This window comes from Strix uralensis, chromosome 3, assembly GCF_047716275.1.
Source record: "Strix uralensis isolate ZFMK-TIS-50842 chromosome 3, bStrUra1, whole genome shotgun sequence".
NCBI lineage: Eukaryota > Metazoa > Chordata > Aves > Strigiformes > Strigidae > Strix > Strix uralensis.
This window is the reverse complement of record NC_133974.1, coordinates 135066267-135084918: the sequence shown is the minus strand read 5'-3', so window position 1 is coordinate 135084918 and position 18652 is coordinate 135066267. Positions and strand designations below refer to the sequence as shown.

Here is an 18652-nt window from a genome sequence, read left to right as displayed (position 1 = left end):
GACATCCATAACTTAGAAACAAGATGTGCTCTCGTAGCTTGGCCCATCTGCAGGACCTCCGTTGCTGTAGGAAGAAGGCTGGAGGCTTCTGCTGGAGCTTGTGTTTATCTTCCCTCCCTGCTCCCAGAGGCAGCAGGGGTTTGTGCTGGACCAGAGCTGCAGCAGGAGTCTTAAGAAAAAACGTCTTTCAGCACAGGCTTGAGGCGGAGGTTGCGCATGACATAGCTGGGTCTTTCTTTGGAAGAAGGCAGGGCAGCTTATTTCAGTTCAGACTGAATTGTGTTATCCTCGCCTCACCACGGAAGTGCTTTGCTGCAAGGTACTTATTTTTATCACTGCAGCGCGTGTCTGTTACCCCTCTCTGCTGTCCCTGTGTCGTTGAGCCGCGTCCCAGAAAAGGGAGCTTGATGTCAGCCAGTAAAGGAGGCACTGTGTTTATTTTCAGCATCTCTACAGAATCAGAACAAGGATGCAGGTTTCCTCGCCCTATAGGTGTAGGATAACAGGCCCATTTCATGCTCATTTTAGCTTTATCTGGGATAGATTGTGCTCGTGTGATGCTCGGGAAGGGTAGGAGAAGGGATGATGCACAAGTTAGAGTTGACTTTATTCTGGATCCAGTTTTGTGTACGTCTAAATGCAGATGAGACAGAAATAAATGAAATCTGATGGCTTGTAGCAACTATACTGAATTAACATGTCACTGCATCGTGATTTTAGGGTCACTGCTTATATTTTTATAGTTTGAGCTGCTGCTTTTCCAGTGACACATCTGCTCATCTTTATCGGGCGCTGATGAATGCAGAAAGCTGAAAGGATTGAAACTGATGCTGTAGAACAGTCTGATCCACTCGTTGTTTATACCATGGTTACTCCATGGATTTAATTGGAATTAACTCTGATTTCTGCCTGTGTGCAGAAATCAATGGGAGGCTTTTGCCCAGGCTTGATGCTAGATGAGGATCAGCTGGTGAATGCTGTACAGAAATGTCTCGGGTGGGACTTAATCCTCTCCCCTGTCTTTGCTCCATCCTTCTGTTTGATGTAGCGGTAGACTCTGTCTGGCCGAGGAAGGACCCATCCATCCCCAGAGCTCCTTGCTGGAAAATGTCAGCCTAGGCGTGTGCGACAAAGGAGGTATCATTTTAAAGACCTTTCCCAGAGCAAGGGTTTTTTCATATTCTTTCAGTCTGTTGGCAGCTTACCATAACTAAAGCGATTTCTTCCCACCTTTTGTAAAGGTTGAATCGCTCGCAAACAGCCTTTGGTAACAGCTGCTTATATAACAGCCTGGAGTGCGGCTCGTTTCCCATTTCTCTGCGAAATGCAGGGATTATTTTGCAAGTAAATATATTGGAAACCTTCTCATCTGTGGTGGGGAATAGGAGAAAATCAACCCAGCCTTTTTATCCTCGGACCATCTGGAAAATTCATGCCTCTGAGTGCGCGAGCAGTGACGATAAATACGTTGTTTTTCCCCTGTGAGCTGGCCTGATGTCAGCTGCAGGATGTCCCGGTTTTTCGGCTGGACCGTGGGCCTGTTAAAGCCATCGGTCCCCGTGACCATCCCCAGGGCTGTGGGGGCGTCGGGCGGGGAGGTGCTCTGCTCTCCCTGCTCCCGCGTCAGTAGGTGGCACCAGGTGGCCTCCAAAGGCTCCTGTACCGGCACCATTTCTCGTCAAACCTAGTCAGGCGGCCTTTCCCAAATATTTAACTGCATTTTTTCTAACGATTCTGTTTTGATAAAGGTGAATCGTGTGTTTGCTCTTCAGGGTCAGCCCCTGGGTCCCTCTGAGCACTGGCTTTGGAGGGATGGGGTGATGGAGGATGCAGCACAGCCGCTGCTTCGCCCCCAGGGATGGGGGAAGCTTTGGACCCTCGCTCCCGGGACAGCTGCTGCTCCTGGAGGGTTCACAGCCTCTCGCTGAGCAGCCGTTTATAACCTCCCTCCTCTTCCCGGAGAGGAGGTGTTCGCCTGGTATATTTAGTGCTGATAAGTAGATGCAAATTCCGGTTAGAAAACGGTATGAATATGCCAACGGTGTCCAACTGCCTGAAAGAGGAGAAACCCATGTCAAGAGTTGCAGTGGTGGGCTACGTTTTGTTGCTAGGGAGAGTTCAAAGCAATGCATCAGTTAGTTGTTTTTATCCGGATTAGTTCATAAATAAATTCCCAGGACCCGTCACAAATTTATCATTTGCGTGTGAAGAAAGAAATGTTTCTTCAGATCTACGTTAAAAGGCTTCTGCTGGTCAAATGCTTGTGTGACTTCTTAAGCATTTGCATTTTTTCCATCAGAATTTGTACCATTTTGCAAAGGTGTTGAGGTCTTCTTTGCACTTCAGGTTTTTCTTAGCTGAATTATCCGCAGTTCCATATGCTTTAGCCAACATTCACAGATTTATAAAGCTGACAGGCTGCTTTTGAAAATAACAATTGTGAAAGTATCTTACTGCACTGTTTCATACATGTGCCACTCTGTATGGAGTTGAACATCACAGTTCTGCATATGTGTATGCAGCAAAGCTACTGGTGTGAAATCTTGCTATTGTGAAGTCCTTCATTTTTTAAGAAGACTTGGAGCATTTGGTTGCTTTGTGAAGGACTGGTTGGGTCTAACTTGTTCTTGAGCTTGTGCCCAGGCTTCGAGTAAAAGTCGTTGATTTGTGAAACCAGAATTCTTGAGCTTGAATTTTACTGTGTTCTTCCGATATATGTGTATTGTCTAAATTATTATCATGTATTTTTGCTCTACAGAGGTTTTTAAGAAGAATCTGATGGTGAGAATAGATTAGGAAGACTCAGGATGACGACAACAGTAGCGACAGATTATGACAACATTGAAATCCAACAGCAGTACAGCGATGTCAACAACCGCTGGGATGTCGACGACTGGGACAATGAGAATAGTTCTGCTCGACTCTTTGAACGATCCCGCATCAAGGCCCTAGCTGGTAAGCCCTCATCACACCTCCCCAGCTCTGCTGCTCTGCGTGTGTGAGAGTACGGGGTGCTGCCTGCCTTCTGTGCTGCACCTGGTCAGTAAACGAGATCGGGAACTTCCCTGAGGGCAAGGGCAGTTTGACCGAGCAGTTTTTGAGGTTGTTTTGTTCATTGACATCAGCGGGACGTGATGGTCTCGTGTTGCTCGGCAGGATGTGCTCATACGTGACGTTTCGCAGACACTTGCCTATTCACATTTCTTATGAAGACTTCTTTGGTGTAAGCACAGGAGAACAGAAATTTCATCCCTATATTTTTTTTTTTTTAATTAAAAGGTTGTGCAGACTCCCTTTCTCACCTCATCAGTCTCATCGGATATTAACCATTTTGGCTGTGTATTCAAATTGTTTTGTTTGGGTTTCTGTGGTTGGCAGTGATGTTGGTTTCCAGATTTGGAAAAAATCAGAAGGATAACACCATTCTGCCTCAAAATACCTTCATTTGGAGGTGTTCAGAATGTCTCATCTCTCCTGAGATGGAGGAATGTGGTAGATGGAGATAGTTGTCATTTAGTAAATAATGCTGAAACTGCAAATCTTTCTGAGGAAGCAGAGCTTCTGAAATACATGCTGTCTTCTGCTGAGTTACACTCTCAGCAGAGACATGAAACTTGATTTGGTCTCTTTTTTTGTTTAAAACATTTGATAATTGTGTATTAAAGGTTGTACGTTAACCACATGTGTTTGTGCAGCAAGGAGATTATGTCATGTCCTCTCAGCTCTGAGGCATTGCCCTGCAAAGCCATTTTTATGCGTCTGTAAATGATTTCCCGACTCTTATGGTAGCATGCCCACATTCCTGACCTCTGAACAAAATGCCTCGCTAGCGTGGGACATACTGTAAGCACAGAAAACAGCTCGAAATATGCTGAGCTTTCTGCTAGTGAAATTTTAGTTACAAGGACAGTTTTAAACCCAACACTTCATAATGTATTGAAACAGGTTTATTAAATTGACTGTACTGAGCAAAGGTATCGCCTGTTCCATTTGTGATTCCAATGAGAGTGCCTGCGTGTGCCCTTTCCCCTCCGGACGCCGGCTGTGGGAGTGCCTTAGGGGCACCACCCCTTGAGGTGTCGGGCACGGGGCAGGATCAGGTTTGGAACTGAGCAACAGGGAAATAAAGTAGTTCAGGCAGGTGGGCAGAGAGCAGATCATGTAACTCTTACTGAGGATAGTAATCGCATCGACTTAATGGAGCTGCTCGCAGAAAGGCTGAGTGTTCAGTTTTGCTATGTTCAGAAGACCTTTAATTAGAGCCGCTCTCATGACGGCGCGTGTTGGGAATGGCAGGTCGAGTGCCTGCCCTGGCAGGGGGCTGTGCCCAGTGGGGCCGAGAGCAGCCCCACTGCTGCCCGGGGTGGTGGCTGGGTGGTAGATGAGAAGAATCTTGACTTGTAGTTTTTTACAGTTTGATGTTGCTTGAGCAAGAAGCTGTATTTAACTCCCACCACATTAGTGGATGTAGGTTATATTAGACTCCTTGGGTGGGAAGTACTTTAGCACAAAGCTCATGAGCCACGTTTGGGTCCCAGATCGAGCTTTTACTGCAGTTGGTTGTTCCACTTTTATGGCAAGCAGAGCTCCCCACCTGAGTAATGAATAATAAACATGAAACTCTTATTTCAAGAATAAGTAATGTAAGGAAAGTACTTGAATTATTTAGGTAGCCTAAAACAAATATCAGTGTCAAAGCAAGTAATTCTGCTGAAAATACAATGAGGCATATTTAAACATCTTCCAAGAGTATAACGTATGTATTTTTTTTGTCTTAATAAGCATTACTCATAGTTATTTTATTTTGATACATTTCATACATGTAATTCTCTACTGTTAATGCTGAGAATGCTGTGTGCTGCCAAAACTTGGCTGAGCATACTGCACTGCTGCAGCACTGCTGGAAAGCCTAATCATGGTGCAGGGAGAGAGGGACGAGGAAAGCCTAATCAATGGTGCAGGGAGAGAGGGACGAGGAGAGGTTTGTATTGCAAATCCAAGGGTGATAGTTAAAGGCTGAGCCGTGGTACTCCTGGCACCATTCAGCATACATTTTCAGATATGCTGTCTGGTGCATAATCTTCCCTTGCATCTCCCCAGAAAGGCACTTCCAGGCTTTTAACAGCTGCAGCCTGGAGCTGGAATAGCAATAATCTCTGTCATTGTACCCTTTAAATCGAGACAGGCTCTTTCTGGAAAGGTGTACTCGAATTCAGTGGCTTGTCACAGGATCAGACACGATAATCACTGTGTGAAAGCCTGTGGCTGCTAGTGCAGACAAAGCCACCCTGGGTGATACCAGGAGCCTCTTCTGGGCTCTAATGTATTGGAGAGAAGCTCAGTGAAAGCAGGTATGATATAATAATAGTAGAAAAGCACTATAGTTAGCACAGCAACTGATATTATTAAAGTGGTCTGTATACCGTGAAAACCAGAATGTGAAGGATTGTTTCAGTTTAATACAAATAAAGGGTCTGGGAACTCAGCTTTCAATCAGAATCCAGATTTGAAGGGATATGCAACCAGATTGGTTGTCATTCATGTTGAACTAACTCACTCTGCAAACTGATATGAGAAGAAGGTAACTGATCCCTACTTTGCAAAGTAAGATATCCCATGGTAGGAAATCATCTTTCACCTGTCCTTGTTCTCTGTGGTTCTTTGGAAGGTCTTGCTGGAAGACCAGGTAATTCTACCTGCTCTCTAGAAGCCAAAAAGATATCAAGTTTGTGCAAAATTCTTCATTCACAAATCCTCAGGTGTTGGATTTAGTCTGTCAAGGACCATTAGCTAACAAGATTTGCTGTGCAGAGCTCTTAGGAAAGCTTTAAGAGATAGTTCAGTTGTTCAGCAGAATTTTTCACACTCAGTCTGGGACTGTGACATTCAGACATACCATACTCTCTGTCTCAGATGCTGTTTTCAGGTAGTGTGAGAATTGTCACCTCCAAAACTTTCAGTTTCTTCAATTAGCTAATTCAGTATTTAAAAATGCTTGGCTAAAGTTACTCGCTTTTCTGCTCATTTGTGTTTTGCCCTTTTGTCCTCTGGTTCACCCGAGTGACCAGAATGCCTGTGACTCAGCTGTCTGACACAGGAATTAAAAATAGTTTCAGAGTTTATGAGACGACAGAGGCATATCTGCTAAGTGCAGGCAGGTGAAGCTATGCATTCCTGTCCCAGCTGCACCTCAGTGGCTGTGCCAGGCCAGGCCCTTGCTAGTGCTGCACGTCACCGCCTGCACCAGCCTCACAGGGATACAGGCAGGGAGTCTGGCTCCTCCTGCAGATTGCCTGCCTTCTCCCTGCTGCACAAAGAGAAACTAGGCTTGTAATTCACACCAGAAGCTTATATTCTCCCAGAAGCAAAAGGGGAAAATAATTGAAATTCTTACTGAAGTTACACTATTGAAAAGTTTCTCTTTTTAATATAGAGAAATACCCATCTCTTAAGGATAAAACAGAGAAAATTTGTAATGGGAAGTGCTGGGTACCATGTTTGGGGCTAGGCTAGTTAGCCCTTCTGGATGTGATATTTGAGCCATTCCCCCCACAGCTCTGGTGCAAACAGTCAGCAAAACAACCCCCCAAAAAACTGAAAAGAAAGATGTCACTTGTAGCGCTCCTCAGGTATCATGGACCTGCTGGTCCTTGCTGTTCAGTAGAGCTCTCATGGCAGAGTTTCTGCTGTTTCACTCTGAGTACACACTAAAGACAGAGAATATCTGCACAGTCAGAATGAAGTTTCAGGTCTTGAGCCAATAAAAAAGGATAAAATGCAATGATTTAGAGCTTGGGAAGAGCATACTGAGAATCATCTCTTGCAGTACGTCTCACAAATACCCAGTACCTGGGCTATCTGGGGCTTGAAAGCCCGTGCACTAATTTTAATACCAGCAAGTGGTGAAGGAAAGAGAACTCAGCTGTATATTGATGTTTGTAAGTCAGGTTTGAAGGGCATGTGAAGGATTCACTTGACACTAAACAGAAATAAAAATTTTACAGCAGTGAAACTGCAGGTGCACCTCCTCAGCACTGACGTGACAGTGTGGTTCTGAAGTCCCTGGTTTTGTTTAGCAGCCAAAGGCCTAATGCAGGCTTACTTGGGTGAGCGTGAAAGGGCTTATTGTGAAAAATCTTATTTTTCTCAGATAAAAGCTGGCAGAATTATTTCAACAAAAGCTTTTCCAAATGTCGACCTCTCCCAACGTTTTCCTTCTGGAACAATTTCTCAGTTGTAGTTTCGAAGCTGCAGTACCTTACCAGCATCGGTAGGAGGCTGGTGCTAAAAGCAGGAGCATCCTTTTGGGTGTTCGGTGTCGTGCAGGCGTCAAGGGAGAGAGCAGGGCAGCAGAGGAGCTGCTGTAGCTCCGCCTGTCACCTCCAGCCACCCCCGATGAGCCGGGCGCTTAGCAGAGACCGAGGAGCAGCTCAGCCACTGTCGCTGCTGACCAGCGGCCTGGCTTTTAAACTTGCTGCTGGAGAGCTGTTTCTAAAGCAAATAGCAAAAACCAGACAATAAATACTATTTTGTTCTTAGCATTTTTATTTTTGAAGATCATCAGTAGGCTGACCCAGAAAGGAGTGTCACTGTACATCTACAGTACATGAAATAACTTTCAAGTAAACGTGAACAACTTGTGTTCAGCGATGTCCTATCGCAGCTGCCGTTTGGTACGGAGGTCATTGGTGTCTCACTGCTGTGGTAACAGAACATGATCTTTGGTATCAGTTAGGCATAGTTGGGGGTTCGCGCTCTCTCTTTAGAATCAAACAAGTAGTGTGCAAACTACGTGGAGGTTTAAGTCAGAAGTTGTGTAGTCTGATCAGATACCAGGTCCATGGGCCCACGTAGCTTCCTGAGTACAGAGCCACGTTTCTGGAAAAAAGTACTGCTGAATGTAACTTTGGAGATTTCTGGAGTCGTGCGTGCTTGTCTGCTTCACAGGTAGTGTTTAGGATTACTTAGTAACAGCGTGATGCATGAAAGCGATTGCGTCCTGGTGAATAACTGTAATCTGGCACACATTGCTCAGGCAGGACGAGTGGAGCTGGAAAAATAGGCTTTTTCTTCTTTGGGGAGGGAGCAGGATAGGAGCAGCTGCTGGCAGCCCCGCTCTGGAAAGCCTGACAGCTGCACTTGTGTTACGTCTCTGATGAAATTCTTTCAAGACTAAGCAGTATGGAGTTGGACATACACATGGGAGAGCCCAGTGTACTGATACTGATTGATCTTCAGATCTTTGAATTGCTGTGCATTAAGCTCCTGGACTGGATGCAGGTACCATCTCTGCTGCTCGTAGTTTCTTGTGGAGAGCTCCAGACACACGGCAGGCCTTATGCACAAAGGGCTGACTCTGTGCTTGGACCGCAGTTTGGTAATTTAGCAAAATAAGCTCCAAGAGTTCTGGACTGTAGTTAAGAAGTGGTTAAATATAAAAATCCATCTGTACCTAGAGGAAGAAGGTGGAAAACTAATATATGTGTGCCGGCTCTGTGTGCATGTGCCTGTCTGCTTTTAGGATGTTAGCAATGACGTGCCCATGCAGGGAGTAAATCTGCTTTACCTGCCTGAGTACTCGACACCTGGCCCTGCCGAAGCTTTCGGAGTGTGCTTCCCTGCTTGCACTGATTCTAGGGGGGAGCGGCGCCGTAATGCCCAGGCTGGCACAGCACCACGCTTTCCTGTCTGGTTTAGTTTTCATCATCCGCTCCTCACATGGCATCAGGAAAGAGTAAAAGCCCCGGGGGACACGCCTGTGGCTGCTCTGGGTGCTGGGATGAGTGAGAGGCAGTGTTCTGTGTCGGCTGGAGCGGGGAGAGGCAGCGCAGGGCCTGGGATGGGGAGGAGGATGCTCGGGCTGCGCCAGCTGCTCGAGGAAAGGAAGAACACTCACTGTGAGTTACTGCTCACTGTGAGTTACCCTCTGTGGAGTTAGCGAGAGCTAAGCCAGGCACAGTAGTAGAGCTGGGGTAATGTCAGGCAGAAGCTGATGATTTAGGAGCAGACCTACAAGCCAGATGGCCAGCAGGGTAACCTGGCTTTCTCCCTTGGCTTCTGTGAGACCCGAGACCATGCTGACCTGCACCAGCTGGGAGTCCGACCCAGAGTGGCCCGTCGTGGGACACCTGAAGACTGAAAGGACTCTGGTGTTCTTTGCTGTTGGAATTGATGTTTTAGGGATATTTAAGACAGAAACCATGGGACCTTTCATTGAAATACTGAGATTGGTTTTAGATATTTTGCTGAGTTGTTTTAATGGAAAGGATTTATTGTTTATAAAAACTACCTGCCAATAATGGCACTGTTTTATTTTTTAGTTTTAAATTATGACTTTTATCAGGGATGAGCTTGGCTGTGGATGCATTTCAAAACCTGGTCGTGAGCCTGTAATTTAAAAGAAGTCTTTCCACAAAAAATGCGTATGCAGAAGAGAATGTTCTCGTCTCATGTCTTTAGCATCTAACTAGTGATGTTTCTCTATTTATTTTATTTATTCAGCCAAATCTGCAATGTGCCTTGCATTTTTCTTTCTATTTGTTGCTTGGATACTGCATGAAAGCACTCCCTGAAGTATAAATAATGTCTAGCAGAGCATATTGCGAAGCAAAATTCAATACAGGATTAAAAAAATGTTTACTAATTTCTGTTAACCTTGGAGCTCTTCTAATGGGGAAAAATTAGTGATGAAATCATTCTCTCGGATCCAAGCTTTGATTCTTATCTTGGGGTAATATCCTGGAGAGATATAAACGCAGATTGCCTGGAGACTAATTGGCTTGGTGGGGAAGAGGCACAGAGAACAGGAACGGGGAGGAGGACCAGACAAGGAAAGAGGGTGATGAAAATCCACTTGCAAGTTCCACTCTTTTAGTTGCTGGAGTTCTTCCTAGCAGTTTTGAACTCTCCTAGTGAGCAATGCAAACACTACTATCTTTTTGCCAACCATTCAGTATGTGTATATACTCTGATGATTTTTTAAGTTTTGCTTCCTTTAAATGTTATCAAGCCTTTAAGGTGGGGGGTGTGAGACATGGACAGTATTTGTACATAAAGTGTGTAATATATTTATTCTGTACAGTATATAAAAATGAAATGTGGTTTCCTCTGGAATAATAACTTCGAGTTTCACACAGTTAGTACTTGTCAATTGATCACTAAACATTTTTGCAGAGATATGCAGTTCCCAGATGGGGAAATTTTGTGGGTGAGATTTAATGAAAGAAGGTTTTTGAAAGTAAACAAAGAGATGTCTCTTTTACATTGGCTTTAGAAATCAGGCTTTCAGCTCATGTTTCTGCATCTGGTATTTAAAAAAAAAACCAAAACAACAGAATTTGAACAATTTTTTTTCTAATGTTTTCTTTGTCTTATTTTGAATGAACTACAGGATCAGCGCAAGCCTGTACTACCTTGGCTTTTCTGGAACTTTGTTGCTTAGGTATAAGAGGATCTAAAATTTTGTATGGAGCCCAATTAACTTCAGAGGTTTCTAATTTAGGGGCTTGAGCTCCTCCAGTTATGGAACTGGCAAAAGGGAGAGGTGCTTTTTTTATTCCTCTCCCCTGAACTGACCACATGTGTATGTGGCTGGTCACAATTGGGATGTATTTGTGAGCATTCATACAGTTTATGTGCTCTCTGTTGTAGCGATGTGAAGCAAGGGAAATAGTAGAAATAAATACTCTGGCTTATGGAGATTTGTAAAGATCAGTGTGCTCTGCTTGTTTTCCCCCAGTTTCCATTTTGCTCAGGAGTAGCAGGAGGTTGAATTTTCATGCCTGAGTGGTTATGGTGTGGCAACAGTGCATATTCTGTGTTCATGGTCAAACTGGAAAAAAAAAGAAAACTGCAAAAGGAAGAAAAGAAAAAAGAGGGTGGGGATCTCTCTCTCTCCCCTACATATAAACATAGATGCAATTCAGGTAGAGGAGGAAATGAGGGATGGAGACGCAGTGAAAATAATTCCAGCTTCTAAAAAAGCACATTAAAACCCATGCAAAAGAATTTTATGGATGAAAATGAAGAAGTGTTTTCATGCCAAAATTTCATAGAAAATGAGTATGTTAAGTGCATACCTGTGCACCATGCTTGATTTTAATAGACTTTTTAAGGGTTATTCGTCTAAGTCAGGAAGGAAACCCAAGTGCATTTCCTGGGCCACAACCAAAAGCTGTGAATGTAGTTGTTACAGTTTTTCAGGGGGGGGCTTCCCTGCTTGGATGAGTTCACAGGCTCTGGGAGGCAGTGCAGTTCAGAAGAACCCCTTTGGTCTGGGATACAAACCAACCCCAATGGTGATTTCTTCCAACCACCAGTGTCTCCTCACCTGGCTCTTTTCTGGGGGCATTCCTGGCGAGTGTTCCACAGTTGCAGTGAGCAAGGACATGCTGTTACAAAGTCATGTCAACTTTCCTGTTAATCTGGGACTTGTGTAAACTGAAACCTGATACCAGGTGGAACTGACCCAGTTTCAGTAATAAATTGATATTCTGGCCTGATTTGTGAAAAGATTCCCAGAGGTTTTGTGCTGCTTTGGTCGGGGACGTCACAACCCCCAGGTTTATCTGGAGCCCAAAGCTGGTTTGTGCCTGGGACTCGGTGCTGGAAGGCCACCCTGGATGTGGCAAAAGCAAAACATGGACAAATCCTCTGTAATACAAATCTTTGTCTCTTGCATTTTGATCTGCCCCTTTCCCTTGCCTTTTGATTGCATTGGCTCTCCCAAGCCCACGTGAGTCACAGAGAATATATCTGGAAGGGACTGGGAGGACCAAATGCCTCAGTATTTGCCACTGACCTAAAATCCCCTTTAAACAGAAAAATGGAAATAGTTTTTGAAATTGAAATGTTACTTAAGAGAAGATCTCATGTTTTGTTTGTATTTATTTCACCTTCTGAGAGAGTTGCTCAGTGTTGCAGGAAATGGCGGGTTTATAAGATGAATGGTTCTGTTCCCACTAAGGCTGCAGGAGAGGTAATTAAGTTGACACGCTAATTTCTGCTTGGTGTGTGGGCTGCTTCTCTCTGTGTTCCAGCATCACAAACTGGAGGGAAAGCAGCTAACTCTTCAGGGTAAATGTTAGCAAATTGTCAAATATGATAAAAAAAAGCTATTTCCTACTACATTCTAGAACAATCCACAGCAACGACCATCTTTCCTTACTCTGCTGCATGTGTAGGGAGAGGTTGTGGTTTTAGTGTGTGGATGGGGGGTATCAGCAGAGACGTCAAGAAAGGCAAATGTGATCATGAGTTTTCAGCTCTAAACTGTGGTGCTGAGGGGATGTGTAAGAACTTTACCCCCTTTCAGGAGAAGAGCAAATGTTATGTGATTTCTGTGGCGTTTTAGATTTAATAAATCATCCTTTTTATCTTGTAATTTTTTTCTAGTTAGTCACCAAGTAGAGAATTTACAAGAGCAAATAAGACTAAAGAGGAAGACAAGGGTGATGATTAACCAGATTTGTAATTATTGTAAGCTCTGGGGTGCATTCTGCTTCCCATTAGAAGGATAATTGACTTCCATGGAGTTGTAAAATCGCATCTTTCTTTGAGGACACAACAGTACAAAGCATGCATTTGTTTTATGGTACCCAGGGAACGTTTTGTACGCGGCTTTCTTGTTTTTTTGTGTGTGCATTAAGTGAATGTATTTCGAGGGTGAGTCTGGTTGGACATTGAGTGCACTGCACATCCTCTCTTCATTGTTGACCCAGTAAAGCCAGCCAGTATTGGCTCGGTTGGTGGAAGACGGTGTAGTCTGATGGGGCATTTCTAGCTATTCCACTTCTAGCGAGGCCGCGTGAGCAGTATTGACGCAGCACGCTTGGAACTTCTTTTCTGCAAAAGTTATGAACCACATCCTTGGCCAGGAATTTCTTACGGGGTTTTTGTCTATACTTGTCCTGAGAATATGCTAAGGTTTTTCTTAAGGGATTTCTTTTGGGCGAGAAAAGTGGTAGTTTTGTTCAGTCTTAGAAACATTGATGATTAGGGATTGGTGTGGTAACTTTGCTAGCTCTAAGATTCTTCCTTTGTGGTAGGAGCTCATTCACTCCAGCAGCAACTTTCAGAACCACATAAAGACAGATCCTGGGACAGATCCTTTTCTGGTGTGGGGTAAGCACCTGCCTCCAGATGTTACTTGTACATTCATAATACCACTGTAATCAACCTCTGGTTCTCCTTGAGGCTGGCAAAGCTCTAATCATGTCAACCAGTTCACACTTTGCATTATGGTTAAGTGGATAATCACTTGCATTTTTATTTACTTATAACACGTACACAAATAATACAAGCCATCATTACCAGTCAAGTCCTAGGGGAGAGGTACAATTCAAAGAATGCAAGCAGAAATTATTTCACAGCTATGGGAAAAAAGTGAGAACAAAATTTAGAGGGGGAAAAACCCAGCAAACTCCTCCCTCCCTGATGTACTAAATTTAATGTATGATTTGGCCCTTATTTTCCTCCAGTGCTGTAATCAGTGATGAATTACACCACGGACAATTTCAAGCTGTGTTCATTTGATAAGTTAAACTTGGACCCGTGCTCAAAAGTTACCTTATCTATGGCTTTAAAGCAGTCGTTCCCCTCCATAACATATTATCTCATTAGTATTGTCAAGGTCTTACTCAATTAGAGAGAAACAGAGAAAATGAATAGAAACCAGGTATAGAGAAGGGCCTTGTGCACGTGAGAGCCTTGCGATCGATCCTGTGCATTGCTACAAGCGGCAGTAAACGGGCCTCAGGTTTACTAATGTGGCATCAACAGCAAACAAATGTATTGGGATTGATGTGACTCGGATAAAAAGGGGAACTGGCACGCATCCCCATTTTGCTTTGCTCTTTCTCTACTGAATTACCACCAACCTGGGGAGCCTTCAAAATGTACGGCAGAGGCCCCGCAGAGCAGCAGTGATGCCTTGGGGGTGAGTCAGCAGCACCTGGTGACCAGGGCCATCCCCAGGAGCTGACACCATCGTTAACAGTCTGTCCCATCTGTTGCTCGGGGACCAGTCCTTCAGCCCAAACGCCAGCCTGGGTGGCAGCTGAAATGAGGTCAGAACTGCAGCGAGTCCTGCTGAGTCCTCCACCATGTGTTAGGATCTTCCGTTTGTTTTTCAAACCTGGAACCAAATAAGTTTAAATGCAGATTCTTCCCTTTTCATTCAGCTTTCCCCCTACTCACTGTGTAGCCTGTACTGCTCCATACCTGCTGCCATTCCTTCTCTTTGTAAGGTAGCATTTAGTGCTACTGGGCAGGCCGGAATTGCGAGGGGCAGGGAGGGGACACGGACAAAAAACCTGAAACCCTACCTTTTGTTTGGTATTTCTTGGGAGCATTAAGCTTCCCAGATTCAGTTGTCCCACAGGGGGACAGCCTGAAGTATGAATTCGTGTATGTGCTGTTAATGTTTTATGATGGAGTGGGGAAGGCCAGTCGGTGTTTTATATGGGTCAAAGCTAAATGCTTATTTCTAGTTTTTGATGTTTTGCCTTTGTAATATTTTTACTTCTTAATATTTTTCATGATGGCCATGTGCATTAGGCTGTCACCTGCCAAATGTGTTGGGAAAGCTTTCAGCTGGGGAAAAGTTCCTGGCTTCTGATTTATGGCCTTCACGGTGTTAAAAATGCTCCAGGTCTGCTGTCAGTCACTTGGACTTTAGTTTTACCTCTGAGCTTGCTTAGCAACACCTGTTTGCTCAAGGTGGGACAGTAATGAGCTGATATGCCTGCAGGTAGGGCCTGGCTGCCTGCCTGATCTCCAGGGGAAGGGTTTCGGTTAATTATAACATAGGTCATTGGTAGAAAGCTGCCGGAAAATAAATTGTGACGGAAATAAGCCTGTACTTGTGTGCTGGGTAAAACATGCTCCTTGAGCTTTGGGGGAGTTCGCATTTGTGTGTTAACGGCTCAGTTTATTGCACTCTGCTCCTGTGAATTTTGGGGCCTGTTGTATTTTTGTGTTGCCCTTTTTCCCTCCCACCCCAGCTGGGAAATGCCGTGGCCACAGCCGCCGCGCGTGGGTCAGCAGGAGGGGGTCTCGCCGTGCCGCAGCGGCGCGTTGCTGTCTGGAGAGCGGCGTCCTGCCCGCCGCAGCGACAAGGGCAGCTGCTTCCTCAGATCCCCCGGCCCCTGCAACCCGCTTCGAGGGCATCAGCCCGCAGGGCCTTGGTCCCTGGGCAGCGGCGTTTCAGCTGCCCCTGCGGGCCGTCGCTTTCTTACCCGACACCGTCAGCTCCGGCTGGGGCAGCTGAGCAGTCTGCAGTGGCCACGTGTAGGTAGTGCTGAAAAGATTGAAGGCCAACTCTCAGAAATGTTTTAGGCTCTGCCTGAGGTCTGCTGTAGTACCAGGAGTCTTGTGTAAATACAGCTATATTGATACGAGGGGGTTTACTGAAAAATGCTAGTAAAAGCCCTTCTGTATTGATATCATAAGCAACTCTGGACTAGGGTTATGTTGTTTTGAGTAAAACAGCATAGTTAAAAGCCGTAAGTATTTCAAGTGTATTTGTGACACGGGGAGCAATGTGCCAGGTATTTTCAACAGTCCACGGGTTTTTGGAAACCCCAGCTTCGGTTGAGAAGTGTTGACTTCCATCACTACTCCCTAAATTGGCGGTGCTCATGGTTGGACTTCTTGCACATTTGTTCCCTGGTGTGTTGGTCGTGGCTGGTTAAATTTCCACCTTAGGCCTAGTGGGAGATAGGGCTGCAGCGAGTCAGTGGGATTGGACTGAGCTTCTCCCACAGAAATTGTCCTCACATAAATTACTATATGACTAAAAACTTGTGGAACGACAGTATCCAAACAAAGGCAACATTTTGAAATGTTTAATGAGGGGATGGAGTGGGAGGAGAAGAGAACATGGATTCTGTTGGAAAGGAATTTGGAAATGCAAGAAAAGAAAAATAGAGAAAACATTTGTGTGAACATTATCAGCAGTTTTAAAAACGAGCGGGCAAATGCTGCATACTGAGAATATGAATGTGGAATGACCTTTTAATTGCACTTAGGAGTGAGTGAGGGCTGGGAGCTCGTGCCCCTGAAGGAAGACTGATGTCCTCTGTCACATACTGTCTGCAGGAGCTGAGGGCTGGTACCGAGCCCTGCTGCTGCTGGGCAGGTTTCTGTGCCAGCAGGGTGTTAAGGTGCCAGTCAGAGGCAGGGCATCCTTATTTACGTTACAGCCCTCCCCCTCCAGTGCACAGCCCAGACAACCATTAATCTTGCAGTAATACCCAGCACACTGATCAATGGGCAAGGAGCCACAGACACAGGAGATGTCAAAATCCCCAATATCAACAAGTAACGTAAAACTAAGCGACAGGAATTGGCTGTTTAAGGAACCTTTTCACAAAGCTTTCATTTGTTCCCAGCGTGCGGGAGCGTACATCTTCCTGCGTCCCTTCGTCGCCTGTTGCTAAATACTGAATGAGTGCTTCTGTGTTACTTTTTCAAGCCAACGGTCTCGCAGATAAATAAAGTGCCCTCCTTTTCATGCGATAGTAATCTGAGACTTTTCCGTTACATGAGGCTCTTAACAAAAGATTGTAATTCCACCAGCTTCGCTCAGGAAGATACCACCTCCTGCGGCGGGTCAGGAGCGGAGGGCTGGGGACCCCACTGCCCCCTTTCCCCGGGGCTGGGGGCGACGCGGGCTGCAACCAGCCACCGGGCTGGCCACGGCATGGCGTGAGGCGTCCAGCTCTGCCCTGCTCCACCGCCCCTTCGCCCTTGGTTCGGCCTTCGCTTCCTCCACTGCTGTATGGTAATCAGTGACATCAGCCCTGCCCGGGCGGCTGCTGATTATATTACAAACCGGCGGAAAGGTCTGAGGTGTGCGCGGCTCCCGGGAGCGCTGGCGAGGACGAGCCGTGCCTGCCTCCACGCTGCTTCTCCTTCGGGCTGAGTCCCAGGCTCACTTCGATTCGGTTTAGTTTCGCCACAGCCACGGAAGGGTTTGAAACCAGATTCGAGTGCTTGAGAGTTGCCTGTAGTGGAGTGGGGGGGGGGGGGGGGGAGCAACCCACCAGAGAAACCGTCCTGGTGCTTTAAGTTTGAATCCCTTACCGACAACGTACCAACAACCCACACTGCTGGAGTTTGAACCGAAGCTGTTATTTACTGAGGGCTCAGCGAGAGCGTTTTCTCTAGGGACTGAAGCCAAACTACTGAGGAAGCTGGGATTTACTTGGATGTATGGTAGAGAAACCCGTGGTTCCTTTATGCTGCACTTCATCGTATCCCTGCGTTACCTGTAAATGGAATTACAAAAACCAGCCGCTATGCCCGGGCCGTTGTCCCCAGGATACGCAGCTCAGGTGCAGTACAACTATAATCAGTTAGAAGGAAGATTCAAGCAGTTGCAAGGTAAGCCTGTGCTGGGTTTTTTGTAGGTGTTGCTATGGTATGATCCCTGTAAACATGTTAGTCTGGGCTTGTTCTCATTGCAGCAAGGTGTTAATGAGAGAGCCCAAAAGCCATGCTATACAAAAAAGCTTTGTGTTCTTTTTACAGATACTGTGTGGCTTTTATCTCTCTGAAGGGGTCCTCAGTCTTACAGGACCTCTGAGCCACTCAGCACAGATGAGTGCTAACCCACACCAAGTTGCTTAGAACAATAAGGGGGAGAGTGAGGAAGTGGCCTTTCTATTTAGTTTATCCTTAAACAAAATACAGTCGTAACTCTGGAAATCAACTGTACAATCCTAGCTTGTTTGGGTGCAGTTTGCAGTGTGAGAGCCCTTTGTAACTCCGTGCCCCTCCTGTAAAGGCAGGTGGCTTAACTTCTTCAAGTGAAGAACAGTTGCATAATTTCCAAACGAATTAGTTTTGCTTTTGTTGTAGAAGATCTTCGAGAAAACATTCATGTACTTCAACATTCCCAACTTCCTTCATTTTGAAATGCTCTACTTTCAGACAGGGAGAATGTCCTTTAATGTCTTCCCACTACATTCTCTATCTGTGTGAGAAAACAGATGTTTCTTTTGGGGAATGGTGGTGTGCTCTCTAAAGGGCAGGCCTCTGACCTGTGCTGGAAGCCCAGATTATTAGCAGTGCTGTGGAGGAGGATTGTGCCCAGCATCTCTGCCACAGACAGGGTAAAACAGGCTCTGCTGTTCCTCTGTGCAAGGCATGTCCCGGGGATGAATGAACTCTAGCACTGCAGTCTCAAAATAAAAAAGAATTCTTAACCCAAACCAAACCTCCTCCTCCACTATATCCATGTGACTCCGTAAATAATCCCAGAGCAGTCTGAGTACAGGGAAGTTCAGCCCTTCTGTGCATGTTTCTTATTTTACTCTGGCCTGTGCCACAAGTGTGGTCCTGTGGTTCCTGTCAGAGAGGGAGGAAGAGCCTGGTTAGTGCAAAGAATGTTCCTATTTGCTGGCTGAATGAAGGGAGGAAAAAAATAATCTTTCATTCATAATACTTTGTTTATCTTGTAAACTGGCTCCCAGTAATGGCTGCATACTGGATATAATACGATAAAATGACAGCATCTTGAACACTGGCAACATAGACATTCCTCGGGCAAGGCATGGAAAATCCAGGCTCTGAACGTGCACACGAGGGAATATGTTAGAGGCTTTATCTTGGACATCTGTCAGATCTTAGGCTGCGGTACTTGCTTTAG

The 18652-nt window shown here is 45.4% G+C and overlaps 1 protein-coding gene across 4 annotated transcripts in view; it reads left to right on the top strand.

Annotated features, from left to right (window-relative positions):
- Window positions 1–18652, top strand: part of SPTBN1 (spectrin beta, non-erythrocytic 1) — a 151452-nt gene that overhangs the window by 57206 nt on the left and 75594 nt on the right. For 3 of the 4 annotated variants that reach the window (XM_074864530.1, XM_074864531.1, XM_074864529.1), the window contains exon 2: window positions 2759–2955. In XM_074864530.1, coding sequence (XP_074720631.1) covers window positions 2808–2955 — 148 coding nt within the window. In that variant the 5' untranslated portion in view covers window positions 2759–2807. Of the gene's footprint in view, window positions 1–2758; window positions 2956–17069; window positions 17386–18652 lie in introns of those variants that run through there. The other variant, XM_074864532.1, reaches the window with a different exon arrangement.